Source organism: Prunus avium, chromosome 2 (assembly GCF_965620075.1).
Source record: "Prunus avium chromosome 2, drPruAviu1.hap1.1, whole genome shotgun sequence".
NCBI classification, from domain to species: Eukaryota; Viridiplantae; Streptophyta; class Magnoliopsida; order Rosales; family Rosaceae; genus Prunus; species Prunus avium.
The window spans coordinates 43678874-43692591 of record NC_142285.1 but is presented as its reverse complement, the minus strand read 5'-3'; the positions used below and the strand labels follow the sequence as shown (position 1 = coordinate 43692591).

Here is a 13718-nt window from a genome sequence, read left to right as displayed (position 1 = left end):
CTTTTTTCATTCCTGCGTTTCCTCTTTTATGAAAGGAAATTGCTCTTAATACATGTTTTTGTCTGTGGACTCTGAACTGTTGCATATCATATGCAGATATGGTTTTAAAGTAAGCTTGTTCTTAAAACTACTACAGTGTTATGTACCAAGATTTTCAATTAAATGTGACACTTAAGGTATATCTTTGTGAAAGAGGCATTATTATTCACATCATATTCATAGGGTTGGCGCCTTTTTCTTGACCATGTCCAAAAGCTCTGCGGCCGATTTTGTTGACCACAATTTGCTGAACCACCTTCCTTTCCACAGCCAAGTTTACTTACCTGTTAGTTAACAATTTAGTTGTGCAAATTTGAGCACTATAACTATTATATCTGCATGCATGATGCATAGCATGATTAAGTAAAGTGTCATACTGCTCTTTCTTTACCGCTAATTTAAGCAAATTAATCATGTCTAAATCAACTCAGTTTGACTGGATTTGACCCTTTATCTTAATCTATGCAGACAGCTCAAGGAAACAGTGTTTGTGATTAAGAAATCTGATAACTTTGACTGTTATTTATATTTTAGCATGGGAGCAAGCAATAATAAGTTAAGCATGCTGCCGAGGTTCGAGTAAAGTAAAGTAGAGGAGTAACTTGAAGGAAATGTACCTTTGTATGATAATGGAGGAGGTAAGAAAGAAGCAATCACTCAAATCAAATGACAGTGGGTTGGGTTTGGTGAACTTTTACCAACTAAGATCGAAGCTTGTGGTTATATTTGCATTGAAAGAAATGACACCCTATACCAAACTTCTCAGATCCCAAATATTTGTTTATCTAGACTGAGAGACTCTCCATAAAAGCTCCAATTTTCCTCTTTCTTTTTCTTTTTCTTTTTGGTCCAAAGAGTTCTATTGATTTGTATAGTCTTGTTGCTTTGGCACTCTGAATTATTTTTTATCAATAATGCCCCTGAGTCCCTGACCCCTACATCTAATTTGACTAATTGCCCATCTCACATGATTGGGCTGGTTAGTCATATAAACCATTAACATAATAAGGTGACAAGATACATATATATATTTATAAATAAAAATTAAAAAATAGAAAGGTATGAGTATAAAAGTAGACACTATACAATACCCAGTAAAAGAAGAAAATTAGGAAATGCTTGACTTGACCTACTTATATGGCTAATGGCTACCACTGTGGTAGGATTTTCACCACACTTTATTTCTCGACTCTCTTCTTCTTCCCACTCCTCTTTATAATGGGGTCTACTCTGGAGACACTCTCTAGGCTCTAGAGAGAGACAAAGAAAAAGACTTTCATAGTAAAACAAAGCAAGCAAGCCAAAGCAGTTGGCTTTCTTTTTCGCCATTCAATATTTCATTCATTCACACTTCCAGTCCAGTATTCAGTTGGGTAAATTAATTAAACATCCCATTAATCCCAAACCCACTTCTGCAACAAGGGGCAGAAGCAGCAGATCACAAGGGCATTCCTGTCATTTACTACCCACCTCCATGATCCCCTCCGGTACCGGCAACAACCTTATCTCCGGTGGAGGCGGGTTATGGTCGGCGGCTCCGTCGCACGTGGCCGTCGCCGTCACGGCCTTGGCTGGGCTTGCTGTGGTGGTGGCCGTGTTCTGCACTGCCACTAGGTAAAAAAGCTTTCAACTTTTTCAAAAACAAACCCTAGAAGAAGAAGAACAGACAGTATATTATTGATTTAACGAAAAAGAAAAAAAATTACTCATAGATGAGAGCTCTACGACGAAGTCACACTTCGTCGCCTTCGAGTTCAAATTCCTCTCCTTCTTCATCTTCGTCGTCGTCGTCTTCGTGGATTCATTTGCGTTCGGTTCTATTAGTCGTGTCCTCTTCCTCACCAGCTCATTGTTCTTCCTCTGATCGGTGAGTCTCTCTCTTTAACTCTCTAAAGCTTTTGTTTCGTTTTGCGGCTCTTAGATCTCGATCTTGGGAAACTTCAAGTTCATGTTTTTAGTACCAATTTTAGCTCAATCTTAGTGTTTTAGTGGGGTTTTCACTTCCATCGCTCTTCTGTGTCACCTTCTTCACTCACATTCTGTTGCCTTTTTCAATCAATTATATTTTAAATTTTCACTTCATGTTACTTGATTTGTTTATTTTAATTTTTTTCAACTCTTGGGCTCTGGTTGCTTCTTTGGGAGTTGATCCTCTTTCATTTTCTTTTTTTCTTTTAGCCATTTCTTAAGTTCGATTTTGTAAAAAGTTCTGGGTTCGATCGCTGCAAGTCGTAAATGGAATGATTTCATATGAGTATGGGGTTGCTTCTAGAAGATTTCTGTTGTTTTTGGCTCAGGGGCATGGTTTCTAATCAAGTTGGATTTTTATGTTTTAATTAGATAAATGTGGGGAGTTTGTGTTTTTCTGCTGCCAGTGGGAAACAATGCAGTGGCTTAATGAGTCAAACATGATAAACCTGATTCTAGTTATAATTTAACTTTTAACTAGTGTTCTCAACAGCTAGTTGGGTTTAAAGTGTTTTGGGATTCTTAAGTCAATCAATTGAACTGCAATGTTATTGTGATTATCAGTATTTTGATTCCTTATTGATGGCTTTCTGTCTAGTCCTGCTGCGTAGGCACGGTGTTTAAAGAAAAGATAGTGTGTATCTATTAATGTACAACCAAAGCTTCATAGAAAGTAATTTGCTCTAACAAGCTCATTTGCTCAGATATTAGACTTTAATTGCATGCTTATGTTGAATGTCCTGAGTTTTAAAATGATCTAATTTCTTTTTCACTTATGCAAGAATGTTTTTTGCATGAAAGTTTCAACCATACAAAATGCTTTGCAAAGTCCACTCCTTTATGCTATGCTAGCCTTTCATTCATACACGGATGCATTGTATCTTCAATTTTTTAATTTTGTTGTGTGATTGTTGGCGACCTGTATTAAGTCAATATAGGTGGTGGCTTCTTTATTGACCATTATTGATTGTGGTTACTCTTTTTAATTTCAGGACTCGTCTTAAGTCACCTTGGTCCCGTCGGAAAAGAAAACATGCCCTTGCAGCTCATCACTGGAGAAGTTTCTTTACACCAGATGGAAAGCTTCGCGATGGTGGAGTTAAGTTGGTGAAAAAAGTTCGCAGTGGAGTGAGTTTCTATCGCATTTGTCCTATATGTTTGCTTCTCAAAATGTTATCAGATCTATTTTTTCAAGTATGTATCACCTTCATTCAGATTATTCATCCTAAAAGATTCTGAATGTAGGGAGTTGATCCAAGTATTAGGGCAGAGGTTTGGCCATTCCTCCTTGGAGTGTAAGCATTCTCAACACCTACTTAAATTTTTAACAACTATAACCATACTACATTACTACATTGCATTTCTGAGATTGCTTGTTGTTTGATATTTTAGCTTCACCATCTGTTACTTTGGTATGGCATACCTAGGAGAGGATTGGATGGGCTTTCCCTCCTAGGATCTGAGTGATTGCTTGTAGACGTGTTATTTATCTTCAAATCAAGCACACTGACTGATAGATATATTTTACTTATGAGCTTATATTTAGGTCTGATTGTGACTGTATGATGAATCAGTTCTGTGTTAGAGGGCTTTACTTAGGTCTGGCCTTTGTCATTTCTATGTACGTACACTTAGTAGTGTAACTACTCTGAAGTTCAAACAACTTGTGTTGGGTTTTTTTTTTTTTTCTTCTTCATATCAGATTTCTAATGCGATTCCTTCTAGTTTTGGAAATAAAATTTGCTAGCAGAACTTGATCAAAATTGTACTTTCTTTATTTTTATTTTTTGTATCTCTGATTATATGTCTAATATTTCCATTATTGCATTATCATATGGCCTACTGCTTCCTGTGTTGCATATAAATTGTAATGTGTGTCATTTTTCTCAAATTTATACCAAAATTTGTATTTGGGAAGAGGCCAAACCATACTTACATATGTTGACTTGATTTCTCTATCTCAACAGCTATGATTTAAACAGTTCGAAAGAAGAACGAGATATAGTAAGATCTCAGAAAAGGTATTAGTGCCAAGTTCACTTAAATGTTTCCTATTACTATGGTGCATAAGTTGACTGCAAGTTTTCGCCAGTTGATGTAATTCTTTGTTTCTACTCCATTGGCCTTTCTAACTTCATGGTATGTTTGTCCCAATATTTGGTTTCAGAAAGGAATATGAGAAACTCCGCAGACAGTGCCGCCGACTCATAAAGCGCATAAATGAGAGCTCTAAGTTGAATGGGGACAGTTGTAGTTTCACCCAGGATACAGATTCTCCCAGCTCTGAGGATGTGGTTAGCGCGAGGGAGTCCCTTTCTAGTGAAGAAAGGATCCCAGATGTTGAATACTCAGATGACCCTTCCAGTACATTGTTGGATGGAGATGATAGTTCAAGACGAAACACAAATGCTGATGCCAAAGTACTAAATTCAGACTCATCTGATTCTGACAGCTCGGAAGAACCTGAGGTGATTCAGACTTTCCCCTCAGGTGAAGGAAGGGAAGATAATGATCCTGACATGAGTTCCAAGGATGAATCTTCTCCCTCGAGAACAGAAGTCCAATCAAAGTTAAGCAGTGAGGATTTTGCCACATGGCAGCGGATCATACGCCTTGATGCTGTACGAACTAATTCGGACTGGATTCCATACTCCCCGTCTCAAGCTGAAGTGTCACAGGATAGAGCATGGCGTTCTGCTGAGGCTGTTGGGTTGAAGGATTACGATCACCTGGAGCCTTGTAGAATTTTCCATGCTGCTCGACTGGTTGCTATTCTTGAAGCATATGCACTCTATGACCCAGAAATTGGTTACTGCCAGGGTATGAGTGATCTACTTTCTCCTATAACTGCTGTAATGACAGAGGATCATGAGGCATTCTGGTGTTTTGTGGGTTTCATGAAGAAGGCTCGACATAATTTTAGGCTTGACGAGGTGGGGATTCGAAGGCAATTGAGTATTGTTTCAAAAATTATTAAATGCAAGGACTCCCACCTATACAGGCACTTGGAGAAGCTCCAGGCAGAGGATTGCTTTTTTGTTTATCGGATGGTGGTTGTGCTATTTAGGAGGGAATTGACATTTGACCAGACAATATGCCTATGGGAGGTAATGTGGGCTGATCAAGCAGCCATAAGGGCCGGGATCGGAAAATCTGCATGGAGCAGGATAAGGCAACGAGCCCCGCCAACAGATGATTTGTTACTTTATGCAATTGCAGCTTCAGTTTTGCAGAAGAGGAAACTGATAATAGAGAAGTATAGCAGCATGGACGAGATTATCAGGGAGTGCAATAGCATGTCTGGGCAACTTGATATATGGAAGCTCCTTGATGATGCACATTACTTGGTGGTAAACCTCCATGACAAGATAGAGCCATCCTTCTGATGACTGCATGTTTTGCTAGCTAGTTTATTGTTATCAAATCCGGGTCTATGAGGGCAGCCAAAGTCCCAATTTCTTTTTCATTCCTGTTAAGCAAGCATTCCAGAAGCTTAATCCAATCATTCGTGATACTCAATTTTGCCACTCTGCCTACGTACTCAAGTGTAGGTGGCAAACATTCAAAAGATATTGTTATCTACATTAGATTCATTTGCATTGTATTCTACCATTCTACTGCTTTGTACGTGATTTTCTTAGACGTCACGGTTTTCACGTAAAACGACTGTATTAGTAACGACTATTAGTATTACGTACCATACTACCATACTGGATGAGGAATACATCAAGCATTCTCATGTGCTGCCAAACTAATATCCTTCTGTTTTTTTCTTTGTTTCCATGGCAGCCTTTTAGCTCAAGGAACCAATACATTGTTCGAATAAAGATGATTGATTATCTTTTTTTTTCTTCCTTATTTTCATGCAGGACCACACAAAAAACGCAATTGAAACAAGTACAACTACCATAGATCAGCAAAAACTCATAAAGAGGATTGCAGAAACGAAACAGTCAAAGAAAATATGCTCTCCATAATCATCCTTTAATTTTAAACATCGTACGGACACTAGAAAGCGACCAGAACCAAAAAGACACTATAAAGTTCTCTGATGAACAACGACATAAGCGAAACAAGCAATTGTACTTTCAACTGCTCAACTGAGGAATAACTAACCCTTAAAAGGGGACAACGTAGAAAGCAAGACTACTCTTTCTTGGTATAGTGACGGGCAGCAAAGGCTAAACCCAAGATTAGAAGTGGAACCAGGAACTGCAAAATCTTAATCACAAATTCGGATATCTTATCAGGATTATACCGAGCCTGTGGCGGTGGAACGTAAGTCCGTTTTAACGGGACAGTTGATGGATCAACCTCTCCAATGTAATACTTCTCCATCATATCCCTGGCAGAATCACTGTGACCCACATCTTCAAAATCATTTGTTGCATCTTTCCCTACAGAGTTATCAAACAAAATTAATCTCATCAACCATACATGCTTTAAGGTTGAGAAAAAGGCAAGCATACAAGGTAAGGTAACTGAATGCCTTACCAGTTGCAGACAGCAGAACTTCATCACCCCCGGGATGATCATCCATGAATGGTGTCACATCAAACACCTAAAATTGATATTCCAAACTATAAAAATTCAGCCTTGTTATATCCATAAAAATTCTGGTGCAGTTAGAATACAATCGTCAGCTGAAAATTGTTGCTTTTAAGTTGAGATACATAACACCCTAAAAACACAGGCGAGCACAATTACAATCATTTGGTTGGTTCCATCCCTTAGAAATTCTACAAATAACAACCGTTTCTCCCCAACAGAGTAGTAATAACATTGACATTGCAGAAACATAAAAGTCAATTTCTTCTGGGTTGAGGGTTCTTTCATATTCCTCGGTTTTATCAACAACCAAACAAACAGAAGTAGTAATTAATCAACTGGGAACTAAGTTTTATAAGATGAGAAACAAAAATCGAATCAAGAAAGATCTCACCTTCCCAGAAATAACAAGCCAGCAATCTTTGGTCTTGTTGTGCTTCGCCACCTCTTCAAATATGTGAACCTTTGGATCTGAAGCCATTTTTCACTGCTACCAAACACAAAGCATCAAACGCTAAAACCCACAAAAATTTATGCACCAAAGCCTATAATAAATAAGGGATGCAGATGGTCATAAAAGAGAAATTCCGATTTACGACCAAGCAAAGATGAAGACTGTGGCTTACCCACGACAGAGAAGGCTTTGTCAGATAAAAGATTGTACCGTGCGTCCTTCCTCTTTGTACTCAGTCTGAGAAGTCAGCAATGCTTAAGTGGGCCATTTATGTTACAAGATCTTGAGCAATTTAAAGCCCTTAGCCTTTGTGGAAATTACGCACTTATCCTGAGCCTTGGTAATTGAAAGGTTTTAACCCTCAAAGGGTACATGTGTCTCAAAGCTACGAATTGCACGCGTTACCGGTTTGCATTCGGCAACCAAGAGAAGCAAATTTTGAAACGTTTTGTTTTCTTGGGTCAATTTTAATGCCGTCGTTATATATTTTATGAACAACGTCAAAAAATATAATTTACCCATTTACTTATCGGAGCTTTAGTTCGGAGTTTACTATTGCGATAGGTGTGGTGTGGGGTTAAATGGCTGCCCAAGTCTCCCAACAAACAACAACGTAATGATAGGAACCTGCTGACTCATCAGCTGAGTTGGCAATTATGTTAGGTAGTTGGTTAGCTGAGATAATAAACTAAAATAGTTGATTAATTGTGTATTGGCAGGGTTATGTTGATTTGTTCTTAATAATAAAAGATTCATTCTTTCTGTATATTATATGAATTGAGATAGAATTGAGGAGTCGTTGTGAGGGTGTCATACATTATTCATTCGAATAGTAACTTCACTTAGAGTTTAATGAAATGATCGTGAAGCTAATATGAAGGTCCACATGAGAAGTCCATATATGACACGCTCACTATAGAATTTCGCTAGAATTGAGTTCTATCAAAGTGAAGGGCTGGACCTGGAAACAACAGCCCTGGGCCGCGCAATGGCAATGATGTCAGTCCATCATGTAAGGGCCAACAGTAGAAGAGGGGGAGAACAAAAAACACGAGCAACCCAAGTCCACGTCTTAACCACCAAATTGTGAAATATAACAGGTTTGGTTTGGTTTACTTTAGTTCGGTTTTATACAAATTGTTTTGTATGCTATACCTACAAGCTGCTACGGTCAAAGTTGTCAAATTGGTTATGTGAGGTGCTTTCTGTAGAATAATTTCTCACTAAGAAGGGTTGTTATTTGGTTGCTGGTGTCGTAACTTAGGCTGGCTGCCTGGACTCAAGTTGTGATGCTAAAATGTTGGATGAAAGAGGGCCCGAGTTGGCTTACCTCTTTGATCCAAGCTGATCCATCAATGTCAATGTGGGTCTACTCTACTGCAATCTTTTTTAAAGCAGCGGTGGAAAGTGAGGTCAATGTGGAAAATATGGAAGTGGGGGTTGAGAACTCTGCCTGCCTACCCCTACCGCATGCCATCACAAGTTGAAGTTGAACCAAAGTTAGGCCTGCCTGCAGAAGGTTCTTAATACCATGCAGAAAACAAGATCAAATTGTTGACACACGACACAAGGACAAGGGTGGTCCAAAAACAAGGGGGCTTGTATTTCGTATTTGATCGATTGTCCTGTTTCAGTTTTCATTCATAAATGGATTTCTGCCCTGCTCTGCTCTGAAATTCATCAGAATCATTCAATTATATCCGTGTTCATCTTTTAAAAGCAGAACCTTGATCCTAGCTCCTCACAAACCGCTTCATTGAACATACTTGGTCTGGTCAGGCCATTTACTTCCATAACACAATATCCTAGGCGTTGAAATGATAGGAATAGGACCACTGCCCATTATATGGGTGGGTCATCCTCATCTTCATCTTCATCTTCATCTTCACAGCATTGTAATGTCTGATCTCTGATGTGAGCTTCTTAAACTCTGCACCTTCACTTCATCTCATCAATGACGTGAAATATCTTAAATCCCAACCTTATCGTTTTAATTGGCACAAAGACAAAGGATAGCTTAAGCAAGAGACAATCAAACTAAAACCATATATATTTACACAAAACCAACAGTCAATCCAACAACATACGAAATACTATATTTACACTGGTTTTAAAATCATATGATTCATTTGACTAAATGTTATGTGATACAACTTGCTTATATAGGATACAGAATCCTACCATCTAGTCATCTACTATGCTGCATTATGGTCTGATGTATTACTTGAAAATACATAGCAGGGAACTTCTATATTATCCCTAATTCCCAATACTTGTCTGAAATTACATCTGCAGATTACAATTACTGTAACTCCACTAGTGAACATAACTACGTTTCTCTCCTTCCACACAAACTTTACTTGGTTGCGAGGAAGTTCATGCAGATGGGAGGACGAATCTTGGCCAATGCAAGAATTGATGAAGGGAGGATCCACAACCCATCTCCACAAATCAAACCAGAAGCAACTGCGGGAACCATTAAACCTGCCTCATTGTTTTTTAGTTTGTGCCACACGAACACAGCCAAACTCCCCACGCACATATCGATTGCAAAGTAAGCTCCAACTAGGAAAGGAACAGCCATCGCCATCGGAAGTGGAACCCATTTACCAATTTTCTTAGGAGCAAGATCTCTCAGCAAATTGGCTGCTACGGCAAATGCAAAAAAACCATAACACAGCTGTAAGCAATGCTGGGGCAGGGCAGAGAAGCCTTGAACACCTAGAATTGCCATGTTTCTGTAAATTATGGCATAAGGAGCTTTGTATTCACCATCCGGATCCCCAACATTAAAAGCCTTGTAGAAGAGAAGGAATGTCAGAGGAGCTACCACACAGCCTATAGCTGTCCCAATCGCCTGACTTAAAAGCATTGATCGAGGAGATGTAAGTGTGAGATGACCAGTCTTTAAATCGTGCATCAGATCAGAAGAGATAGAAACTATGGATTTGATCAGACCACATCCCACAAGTCCTGCAACAACACCATCATTTTTCCCAGCCACGGCAGCAAGCACAAAGAGAGCCACTTTCCCATAGTTATAGGCCATGTTCATGTCAGTTAGACCCGCACCATAAGCATTGCAGAAGCTTAGAGAGGGTGCGATAATATAGGCTACGACTACATAGTACCATTTCAGTTGAGGGAACATGAGCGGGATAATTATGATAGAGATGATGGAGAACAAGGTGTACCCTAGGCATGCTACCCAAATGGGAATGCCATCTCTTATGAAGACCTCATTTCGTCGAAGATCATCAAGAGCCTGATTCTGGTTATTTGAAACTGCATGAGAGAGATGATTTAGTTTACCCAACTTAAATGCTTGATAATTATGGGCACTGACACCCATTGCAGGCTGCAGCATACCAAATTATGGTACAAACTCATAGCACCTGAAGGTGCAGCTCCTTTTAAACCATAGGAGTAGGGAAGCTCAAACTCATGGTAAACTGGCTATAAGCTAAGCTAGAGAATCATCACGAGTATCATGCAAAGTCACCCATTACCTGTTTTGGGGTCCTTCTTGTTCATTTTGGTGTGGATGCTTGAGCCAGTAAAGTATAGTATCTTGAGAAAATTGTATAGCCCATCTCCTAGTATCAGGGCAATGGAAATGAAAACCTGCAGAAACATGAAGATACATGAGACTCAATTGCCTATACACTTGAATTCAAAAATCGATATGACTAAATCTGTAAGAATTTGATTAAGAAATGGACTTGAATGTGTAGTCCACACCTTGTAACCGTTTAGACTCTTCATACTACTTTCTGATAAAGTTGCAGGGAACCACTCTCCTTTGAGACCCCTTATTAATGGCCACATTATTCCCCAAGAGAGCACGGCACCAAGAAGCAAAGATAAGTTCACAAGATGCGAACAGATCATTCCCGCTCCTATGTAAGTCATACTGAAATCAAAGTAAAATCTGCAAAATTCAATTCATGTAATCAATGATTAGAGAAGGATTAATCATATGATAAACAGAAAGGGAATGCAGACACAGAGCACACACGAGTTTTTCCACGCTGCCAATCCAAATGTTGGAAACTGAGCGAATCCGCATTGGTCTCCAGAATAGAACCACTGAAAGAAACTCCACAAGAAACTCATTGAGAAGAATTTCATGAACCCGTGAACCTGCTTCCTGCAAGAACCAACTCAACATGATAAGAGTAATTTCAAACTCAAATTCTATTTGATAGTAAGATGAAAATTTAGTAATTTATAGAAATAGATGCCTACTTAGCCATCTTGTCTCCTTTTGGAGTATGGAACCCGTTGATAAGAACAGCAGTAGCAGTTCCACTTGGGTAACTTAACTTATAGTCTATTATCATGATCTGCAAAACAACTCAAAGTGCATGAACAAACAATATTCTAAAATTCAAATACGGATCAATAACTTTGTAATTTACATAGTTGAGAAACAAAACCCCATTTACCTTCGAATCCCTATTCCCTAAAACAAGCCTTTGCAATTATCTTACTGAAAAATCGGTAGGATAAAAGGACATACCTTTCTGAGAGGAACCAAAGCCAGCAGCCCAACAAAACTACTAACAAAGAGGAAACCAGTCATCCAACCAATCTGAGGTTCTTTGGTGCTCCCAGGAGTGTTCCCCTCAGTATCAACCCCTGCTTGCTCATACGTCTTCCTGTTCAGACCCAACAGATAAGACCCAAAACCTCCTGCAGTGTCACATATCCAGGTGAAAACCAATAATTAAATAGTATGAAACAGACGCATCAACATGTACCTTAAAAATAGTGAAAAACAAAAAGACGAGAAAGTTTTCTGACCTCCAACTGCAATGCTATAACATGCAACTGCACAAGTCTGAATAATGGTATTTTCCTGCCTTGTGAAAGGAGTTGATACAATTCCAGCCTTCTGAAGAAGCTTAGTCCATGTGCGGATGAATACAAAGGCCAGAAGAGCAGCAGAAACATTGAGATTGGGAACCAACCCAGTCGTGAGGTTCAACTTCATCACTATAACGCTGTAAATGGTGCCTATGACTATGCTAGCTACAAGTCCCCGAATTGTGATCTGTCTTGTCCATGGAATAATTCTGTTCAAATCCTCTGGCTCGCCTCCATTCTCTTCAACTCCATCCTCTCTCTCAAACATCTCAATCTCTCCGTTTTCATCATTGTTTGTGCTCCCCATTTGCCCCTTTCCTGACCAAATTCAGTCAAATGAGAAAAAAAAAAACACTAGAATGTGTAGAATTTGAAGAAACGCAAAAGGACAAAGAAATAGCCGTTAATGATATCAAAATGTATTCTTAACTCCAGTTCAGTCAAAATCTTGAAAAACTAATTTGATAGTTGAAATGAAAGAAAACACAGCGCACAAACCCATGAATGATCTTTACGTCAAGTTTCTCTTCTTCTGCGTCTTCAGAGATTGAGAGGAGAGGAAATTTCAGAAATGTACAAATGGGAAATTTGTACACCTACCTACCCTTCTTTCTCAGTCTACAATCTACAAGCCTCCAAATTGCATTAAGAATCCTTAAACAACTGAAAGTGTGGGGTGTGTGTTTTCCTCAGCTTTGACTCGCAAGAACCCTCCAAAAAGATCAAAACTGCAAGAACGCCCAAGACCCAATAGAGAGTCCTTGAATTTAATAGGATTAAATACCAGTGCAGAAAGGTGAAAGCCTAGAAATCCACAAAAATGCTGTCTTTTAGTTTGATAGCTGTGGCTTCCACAAGCGCATCAAAACTCTCAGGAAAAGTCTACTATTTATATTGTGATTGCATCAAAAGCGCATCAAAAGCTTGAGCAGCAACCAAGAACGGAAACTAAGGCAAGTCTGCATGTACTACAATGAAGTACAAAATAGGCTTTTGTAGTACACGAAGCAAATTTCAACTCCATAAACAGGAAAGATTGCATTTTAACACACGTTGTGTTAAAAAAGCACCAAAAAGAAAAATCCCATTAAGAGCAAATCCTTATTGTATTCGGCAAAAATCATTATATGTATGATCTGTATGAGGAGAGGGAGAGAGAGAGGGAAAGAAAGGGGAGGTGGGTAGTGATGGATGGAAGTGTTGGAACTAGAAAGTGATTCATTCCCTTGAAAGTGTGTTTACTTTTATGCGTGTGGCTTAAACATCGCGCACTGGGTTTGGAAAAAGACAGAGCTTCGTTTACAGACCCCAAAAAATAAATGAAAATAGCAATAAAGGACTGGACTTTAGGATCAGGTCAACAACCCCAACAGGCACAGGACGACAAACCATGATTTTGATGTTTTAGGATCACAATTTGCACTGGTAAATTGATGTTAGCGGAGGGTTGGATACACGCTCCCTTGAGGAGGGTAGGCCAGAAGAGAATATCTTCATTCTAGTTACACGTGTTTGGGATGAAAATAAAACGGATCCTTTTTGTAATGCCTAAACCAAATGTCACATTTTTTAAGTGAAAAAATTAATTTCTACCACTTTTTTTTCAAAAAAAAAAGAATATAATGCGTATCATGACTATTTGTTTGGTGGCCTATAGTCTTCACTTTATACGAAATTTTTTTCTACATATGTGCTCGCGGCATAAAGTACCACTGCTTCATTAGTATATGTCTTGTATCATTGCTTCTTAATTTTCCTTTTTTTAATGAACTTATGTGATTTAGATAGCTAATTGGTTTATTGGCTCTTAATTTTCCTTTTTTTTTTTTTTTTTTTTTTT

General features: G+C 38.7%; 3 protein-coding genes across 9 annotated transcripts; 1 reads left to right on the top strand and 2 right to left on the bottom strand.

Moving 5' to 3' along the window:
• Positions 1-1206: 1206 nt before the first annotated feature.
• Positions 1207-5758, top strand: LOC110749544 (rab GTPase-activating protein 22). 2 transcript variants are annotated; one of them, XM_021949657.2, is made up of 5 exons: positions 1207-1653; positions 3000-3135; positions 3253-3302; positions 3975-4028; positions 4175-5758. In XM_021949657.2, the coding sequence occupies exons 1-5, from the start codon at positions 1514-1516 to the stop codon at positions 5391-5393; spliced, it is 1599 nt and encodes a 532-aa protein (XP_021805349.1). In that variant the 5' UTR covers positions 1207-1513; the 3' UTR covers positions 5394-5758. The 2 variants fall into 2 exon arrangements, with proteins under 2 accessions (XP_021805349.1, XP_021805348.1); XM_021949656.2 differs by having other exon boundaries at positions 1618-1906.
• A 202-nt stretch (positions 5759-5960) lies between these two features.
• Positions 5961-7323, bottom strand: LOC110749545 (cytochrome b5). Its single transcript, XM_088247793.1, has 4 exons — positions 7182-7323; positions 6950-7042; positions 6502-6568; positions 5961-6404 (listed from the first exon to the last, which is right to left on the bottom strand). Exons 2-4 carry the CDS (start codon positions 7034-7036, stop codon positions 6154-6156), a joined length of 405 nt encoding a protein of 134 aa, XP_088103919.1. The 5' UTR covers positions 7037-7042; positions 7182-7323; the 3' UTR covers positions 5961-6153.
• Positions 7324-9114: 1791 nt separating this feature from the next.
• YSL3 (YELLOW STRIPE like 3) lies at positions 9115-13165 on the bottom strand. Of its 6 annotated transcripts, none has more exons than XM_088247791.1 (8): positions 12377-13165; positions 11816-12191; positions 11532-11704; positions 11258-11355; positions 11028-11159; positions 10751-10940; positions 10519-10633; positions 9115-10294 (listed from the first exon to the last, which is right to left on the bottom strand). In XM_088247791.1, exons 2-8 carry the CDS (start codon positions 12183-12185, stop codon positions 9366-9368), a joined length of 2007 nt encoding a protein of 668 aa, XP_088103917.1. In that variant the 5' UTR covers positions 12186-12191; positions 12377-13165; the 3' UTR covers positions 9115-9365. The 6 variants fall into 6 exon arrangements, with proteins under 6 accessions (XP_088103917.1, XP_021805345.2, XP_021805346.2 ...); XM_021949653.2 differs by having other exon boundaries at positions 11816-12196; positions 12394-13165; XM_021949654.2 differs by having other exon boundaries at positions 11816-12196; positions 12479-13165.
• Positions 13166-13718: the final 553 nt, after the last annotated feature.

What these genes read in the sequence shown, in the direction of transcription:
- LOC110749544 (XM_021949656.2), top strand. Translation starts at nt 1,752, where the DNA reads ATGAGAGCTCTACGACGAAGTCACACTTCGTCGCCTTCGAGTTCAAAT. An exon ending in TGAAAAAAGTTCGCAGTGGA is followed by an intron (nt 3,136 to 3,252) that starts GTGAGTTTCTAT and finishes TTCTGAATGTAG; the next exon opens with GGAGTTGATCCAAGTATTAG. An exon ending in TGGCCATTCCTCCTTGGAGT is followed by an intron (nt 3,303 to 3,974) that starts GTAAGCATTCTC and finishes CTATCTCAACAG; the next exon opens with CTATGATTTAAACAGTTCGA.
- YSL3 (XM_021949652.2), bottom strand. An exon ending in AAAGGAGACAAGATGGCTAA is followed by an intron (nt 11,160 to 11,257) that starts GTAGGCATCTAT and finishes TGGTTCTTGCAG; the next exon opens with GAAGCAGGTTCACGGGTTCA. An exon ending in TTGGCAGCGTGGAAAAACTC is followed by an intron (nt 10,941 to 11,027) that starts GTGTGTGCTCTG and finishes TGAATTTTGCAG; the next exon opens with ATTTTACTTTGATTTCAGTA.
- LOC110749545 (XM_088247793.1), bottom strand. Translation starts at nt 7,036, where the DNA reads ATGGCTTCAGATCCAAAGGTTCACATATTTGAAGAGGTGGCGAAGCAC. An exon ending in GGCTTGTTATTTCTGGGAAG is followed by an intron (nt 6,569 to 6,949) that starts GTGAGATCTTTC and finishes TATCAATTTTAG; the next exon opens with GTGTTTGATGTGACACCATT. An exon ending in AGTTCTGCTGTCTGCAACTG is followed by an intron (nt 6,405 to 6,501) that starts GTAAGGCATTCA and finishes ATAACTCTGTAG; the next exon opens with GGAAAGATGCAACAAATGAT.